Genomic DNA, 6,080 nt, shown 5'->3' on the forward strand with positions numbered 1-6,080 from the left:
CCCCCCACCCCCCCGGCTGTGGGCTGAGCTAGAGATTGGAGAGTAGGCGCCGCCGAGGTATCAGGGGCCTCTGGGGGGGAAACTGAGGCAGGGGTGGGGGAGGGGAGCCCATGGGGTCCCTCAGGGAGGAGTGACTGCTGGTGCCCCTCCCCCCAAAAAGCAACCCTTGTCCCACCCGACTCAGGTGTCCTGTGCCCAGCCAGAGAGCGGGGAGAAGCCCAACGCAGAGGACATGACATCCAAGGACTACTACTTCGACTCCTACGCCCACTTTGGCATCCACGAGGTGAGCTGAGCCTGCCAGCCTCACCCTCTGCTGCCCCCTGGAGGCAGGCATGGCCCTGGGAGGAGGGGGGGCCTGGAGGGAGGGCCCAGCCAGACTTGAGCCCCTCGCTGCCCGCAGGAGATGCTCAAGGACGAGGTGCGGACGCTCACGTATCGGAACTCCATGTTCCACAACCGGCACCTGTTCAAGGACAAGGTGGTGCTGGACGTGGGCTCGGGCACGGGCATCCTCTGCATGTTTGCGGCCAAAGCCGGGGCCCGGAAGGTCATCGGGGTGAGTAGGGGGCCCTGGGGGGAGGGCGGGGGGCTGCCGCCAACCCCGCACTGACCCCGCTGTGGCCTCCCCGTCTCTCCGGCCAGATCGAGTGCTCCAGCATCTCTGACTACGCCGTCAAGATCGTCAAGGCCAACAAGCTGGACCACGGTGAGGGGGTGGGGGCTGGGGGGTGGGGAGGCGGGGCTCAGGGCAGCCAGCAGGGCTGGGTGTGCTCGGCCCCCCCTGAACCCCCCTTCTCTCCACAGTGGTGACCATCATCAAGGGCAAAGTGGAGGAGGTGGAGCTGCCCGTGGACAAAGTGGACGTGATCATCAGCGAGTGGATGGGCTACTGCCTGTTCTACGAGTCTATGCTCAACACCGTCCTGCACGCCCGGGACAAGTGGCTGGTGAGCCAAGTGCCCGGCCACCCCTGGGGGGATCCCAGTCCCCCCTGCCCCCCTCACCCCAGCTCCTCTCCTTCCTCGCAGGCCCCCGACGGGCTCATCTTCCCAGACCGGGCCACCCTCTATGTGACAGCCATCGAGGACCGGCAGTACAAGGACTACAAGATCCACTGTGAGTGGGGGGCCCTGGGGAGGGGCTGGGAGGCTGTGGAGTTCAGGGGGAGGAGGGGGGCCACACGTATGCCCTCTCTGCCCCCCCAGGGTGGGAGAACGTCTACGGCTTCGACATGTCCTGCATCAAGGATGTGGCCATCAAGGAGCCGCTCGTGGACGTGGTTGACCCCAAGCAGCTGGTGACCAACGCCTGTCTCATCAAGGTGGGCGGTGCCGCGGGTGCCAGGGCGGGGGGCCCTCCAGGTGGGGGGTGCTGGGGCGTGACTGGGACCTCCCTCGGCAGGAGGTGGACATCTACACGGTGCGGGTGGATGACCTGACCTTCACGTCGCCCTTCTGCCTGCAAGTGAAGAGGAACGACTACGTGCACGCGCTGGTCGCCTACTTCAACATCGAGTTCACGCGCTGCCACAAGCGCACGGGCTTCTCTACCAGTGAGTGGGGAGGGCGCGGGCTGGGGGCTCGGGGTGGGGGCGCGGGGCGGTGCCCACCGTGACGCCCATGGGGCTCCCTGCCGCCCAGGCCCCGAGTCCCCGTACACGCACTGGAAGCAGACGGTCTTCTACATGGAGGACTACCTCACAGTGAAGACGGGCGAGGAGATCTTCGGCACCATCGGCATGCGGCCCAACGCCAAGAACAACGTAAGTTGGGGCGGTCCTGGGAGGCAGGGGGGAGGGGGGAGAACCCCACAAGGGGGGGTCCCCTTCCCCCTCCTTCACAGTCTCCGTCTCCCTGCAGCGCGACCTCGACTTCACCATCGACCTCGACTTCAAGGGGCAGCTGTGTGAGCTCTCGTGCTCCACCGACTACAGGATGCGCTGAGCCGGCCCCGCGGGCCATCCCGGGCCCCCACCCCGTCTCCCCCCCCAAGGCCTCTCCGGTCGGAGGCCCCAGCCCCTCCCCTCCTCTGTCCTCCACCCCCCAGGCTGGCTCCCTGCCCCCGGGTGAGGGAGAGGGCTGGGCGACATCGTGACTGTGTTTTTCATAACTTATGTTTTTATATGGTTGCATTCATGACAATAAACCGTCAGCTGGGTTCCGGGAGCGAGCAGAGCTTGGGCCGGGGGTTGCTGGGGGCCGGGCACTGGGCAGCAGCGGGCAGAGGGCTGGGCCTGTGCCCCTCCTGGCTCTGTGACCCTGGGCGAGTCTCTTCACCCTCGGGGCCACCACGAAATGCCCCCTACCCTCCCTCGGGTGGGGGCGCTGGCCCAGCTGTGTCCCCCTTGAATCACTGTTTTCCCCAGAGTAGCCAAGGAAGCTGCTAGAGATCCCAGAGCCCCAGTGAGCTTTGTCTACACCTGGATGCCCACCCTCCCCACCAGGGTTCTCAGGAGGCTCTCCTGCAGGCCTCAGTTTCCCCATCTGTCAAGTGGGAGGGGGTGCTCAGTGAGGGCCTTCCTACCCGAATCCCGCACCCCTGGGGTAGCAGGACCACCCCCAGCCCCCGAAGCCTCCCACTTCAGAGGGCCCCCATCTCCCAAGCTGCCGGGAAGGAAGGGCCAGTAAATAAAAGCCTCTGCCTCAGACCTTGTCCGCCCCTCTCACTGCCGGCACGGTGCAGTGCCCGGGCCGGGGCTGGCGGTGGGGGCCGGACGGAGTGCGCATGTGTGCGAGTAGCCGTGGGGGCTCGGGGGAAGACGCGCCCCCCTGCGCGTGACGTAGGGAGGGGGAAAGGGGACCTCTGGGCGCAGGCGCGAGGGGAGGGGGAGGAGGGAGAGTGCTAGATTCCGGGGAGGGGAGGGAAGATCTCCAAGCGCTGTGAGTAGCTGAGCGATGGCCCGGGGGAAGAGGCCGCTGCAGCCTAGGGATTGGGAATAAGAGGTGGGAGGAAGACGCTTCAGGGTGGGCTGCTGGCTGATCTCTAGGACCCTGAAGATCCGGGGTTGGGGTCCTGAACCCCTGCTCCTGCGGGGAGTAATTTAGGTCTCCATCCCTCTGCCCCTCCTTCACAGAACACCCCTCCCCCCATGGCTCTCAGCATCCCGGGTTCCGGAGCATGCGCTGGACCAAGCTGCTTCCCATCCCCACCCCATTAACCCCTCGGGAGTGATTGCGACCCCCCCCCTTTCTCCTTCCCATCCCCCAAAGCGGGGGTTCAGACCCAATCTCCCAGGAGGTCTTGCGGGGACCTGGCCAAGGGCACACCCTTCCGTGGCCTCATGGGAGTTGTAGTTCCCGGGGGGCTGAGGGAGGAGGGCGGGCCAACACGTGCTACCCCTCTTCAGGGTCCGGGGCATCATGGCCGAGGCTCGCCAGGCAGCGACCTTCCGCCTAGACCTGGGCCATGGGCCTCCGGGGCGCAGGTGGTGGAACCCAGCCCTGAAGGAGGTGGGCAGAGCCGGGCTGCGCTCCTGGGGTCGGAGCCTCGTCCAATGCCGGGTAGGTCAGCGTGCAGCCTGCTCCGAGGGCCCTGGACCCTTTGGGGAGCCCTGAGGGCGCCAGCCGGAGCCCTGGAGCCAGCCTGTGCCTTCTGCCCCGGCAGGATGACATCCTGGCCAGAGCCTGCCCGGCCGGCCCCACCAGCGCGCTCTTCCTCTTGGCGGCCATCCAGGGCTCTCGATTCGTGCAGCTGGACCCCTCCCTGGGGCTGGTGGACTGGATCAAGGCCTGCCTCCCCGAATGGTGAGGCCCGAAGCCGCACCGCCCCTCTTCCTCTGGCTGGAGGATCTCTAAGCACGGCCCTGCTTCTCGGCTGGGAGGAGGGGTGTGGGACAGAAGCGGCCGCAGAGTGCTGAGCCCTGGCCTGGTGCCCTCTCCTCAGGGGTGTGCGCTGGCTGCCAGGCTTCCAGGGGGCTGTGGCGGCCACCATCTTCGCGGGGGGCCTCTGGATGGCCCTGCTGCTGACCCTGCACGTCGTCCTGCGGCTCCTCCTGCGCTACCACGGCTGGCTGAGCGAGCCTCGAGGGAGCCTGTCCTTGCCCACGCGCTCCTGGCTGGTATGAGGAGCCTCAGCCCCGGGGGCTGGCATCTCCCAGGGTCTCTGCTCCGCCTGGGAGGTGGGCACCGAAGGCAGGGGGAAAGGTCAGGGCCTGGTGCTTCCTGCCCCCTCCAGGCCCTGGTCAGGATCTTCTCCGGCCGTCGCCCGACCCTCTACACGTACCAGCGCTCCCTGCCCTGCCTGCCCCTGCCCTCTACGGCAGGCACCGTGGCCAAGGTGGGCATGACACGCCCCCGACAGCCGGGAATCAGGGACCTGACGAGTTGAGGGGTGGGGCCTCGGGGCAGGGGGACTCGGGGACCCTGAGGGTCAGTTATGGGGGTGCCAGGGAGTCCAACAGTTAGTGGCCGGAGGATCGGGGAGCCCAGGGATTTGGGTGTCGGCACCTCGGAGACACGCACCCCGTGTGCCCCCCAGTACTTGGAATCCGTGCGGCCGTTGCTGTCGGACGAGGACTTCAGGGCCCGGAGCGTCCAGGCGCACGCGTTCCTCCAAGCAGAGGCCCCCCGGCTGCAGGCTGTCCTGGGCCTCAAGGCCTGGTGCTCAGCCAACTATGTGAGTGGCCCCACGTGAGTCCCAGGGGCCCCAGCAGGTTCCGTGGGCCCGGCCGCCTCTGACCCTGTTCTCCGGCCCCAGGTGAGTGACTGGTGGCAGGAATACGTGTACCTGAGCTCCCGAAGGCCCCTGCTGGGCAGCAGCAACTTCTACATCCTGGTGAGTCCCTTCTGGCTCTCCCTGGCCTCGGGCCCTGCCCCGGGCCGGCCTGGGAGCATCTCGGAGGAGGTGGGTGTGTGCTGGCTTTAGGCAGTGTAGACAGGAGGGCACCCCGAGCTGAGAGGCGGAGGGGGCCCCCAACCCCCATCAGGCACGGCCAGCGAAGGCGCACCCACTTTGCCCTCCCCCTAGGACTTCCTCTCGGTGGCCCCCACTCCTCTGCAGGCGGCACGGGCCGGGAATGCCGTCTACGCCATGATGAGGTTTCGGGAGCAGCTTAGCCGCGGGGAGATGGAGCCTGTAAGAAGCTGGGGGAGGGGGGGACTCGGGGGAGCAGGGTGACCCCGTCATCTCCCACCCCGACCACGCAGCACCCCCCTCCTCTGGTCTAGGCCACGCTGATGGGGACCCGCCCGCTGTGCTCGGCCCAGTACCGGCAAATGTTCAATACCACTCGCGTCCCCGGTGTCTCCAGAGGTGAGGGTCCCCCGTGACCTCTGACCCTCAGCCCCTCCCCTCCCCCCGAGACCCTGGGCCCCCAGAACCCCGTAGAGAGGTGGCTGTTGCGTGGAACTTGGGGTGGGGAAGTCTGGGTTTAGCTGACGCTCCTGACGTTTACCAGCTCTGGGTTCTCGACTGTCAGGACCTGCTGGCTCTAAGCCTCAGTTTCCTTCTCTGTCACCTCAGTAATGAGAAATGCTGGGGCTCCCAGCAGACCAAATGGGAGATCACGCAGTGAACCCCTTGGGTGCCACCCCTTTCTGGGGCTCTCCCCATGACCCCCAGCCTCCTCCCCAGACCGGCTGTGCCACGTTGGGGATGGCCAGAGTCGCCACGTGGCTGTTCTGCACCGGGGCCGCTTCTTCCGGCTGGGGACCCACCGGGGGCCCAGGGGCCGCCTGCTGAGCCCCCGCGTCCTGGAGCAGCAGTTCCAGCGCATCCTGGATGACCCTGCCCCGGCCAGGCCCCTGGAGGAGCACCTGGCCGCCCTGACGGCCGCTCCCAGGTCAGCGGGCTTCCCGGAGGGCTGAGGGCCGCGGGGTTCAGGGGGTCCGGCCCCCCCTGACTCCAGCCCCTGCCCCCGACAGGGCCCTGTGGGCTCAGGCTCGGGCCTCCCTACAGGCGGGGGATGAGAGCACGAGGGCCAGCCTGCAGATGGTGGAAGGGGCCGCCTTCTTCGTGTGCCTGGAGGAGACCCCGGGTCCCCCGGACGCATCCCCCGAGGTGCTTCTGGACGAGCTGGCGCGGGCCCTGCTGCTGGGAAGCGGCCACAACAGGTGGGCCCCCTCCCCTGGCCTTGCCTC

The 6,080-nt window shown here is 67.7% G+C and overlaps 2 protein-coding genes across 2 annotated transcripts; both read left to right on the top strand.

The window, feature by feature from the left end:
- Positions 1–184: 184 nt before the first annotated feature.
- PRMT1 (protein arginine methyltransferase 1) lies at positions 185–2,650 on the top strand (the record flags this gene model as incomplete). The annotated part of the gene is made up of 9 exons (XM_044684788.1): positions 185–286; positions 404–559; positions 646–709; positions 808–950; positions 1,032–1,119; positions 1,209–1,324; positions 1,405–1,555; positions 1,644–1,765; positions 1,863–2,650. Coding segments are annotated over 9 exons (1,026 nt in total), but the record flags the coding sequence as incomplete, so codon positions are not given.
- A 712-nt stretch (positions 2,651–3,362) lies between these two features.
- On the top strand, positions 3,363–6,053 carry LOC123256098 (carnitine O-palmitoyltransferase 1, brain isoform-like; the record flags this gene model as incomplete). Its single annotated transcript, XM_044684787.1, has 10 exons — positions 3,363–3,452; positions 3,508–3,746; positions 3,886–4,060; positions 4,177–4,278; positions 4,480–4,617; positions 4,699–4,776; positions 4,969–5,076; positions 5,169–5,253; positions 5,575–5,782; positions 5,865–6,053. Coding segments are annotated over exons 1-10 (1,412 nt in total), but the record flags the coding sequence as incomplete, so codon positions are not given.
- Positions 6,054–6,080: the final 27 nt, after the last annotated feature.

The sequence above is a fragment of the Gracilinanus agilis genome, unplaced genomic scaffold (assembly GCF_016433145.1).
Source record: "Gracilinanus agilis isolate LMUSP501 unplaced genomic scaffold, AgileGrace unplaced_scaffold56030, whole genome shotgun sequence".
NCBI classification, from domain to species: Eukaryota; Metazoa; Chordata; class Mammalia; order Didelphimorphia; family Didelphidae; genus Gracilinanus; species Gracilinanus agilis.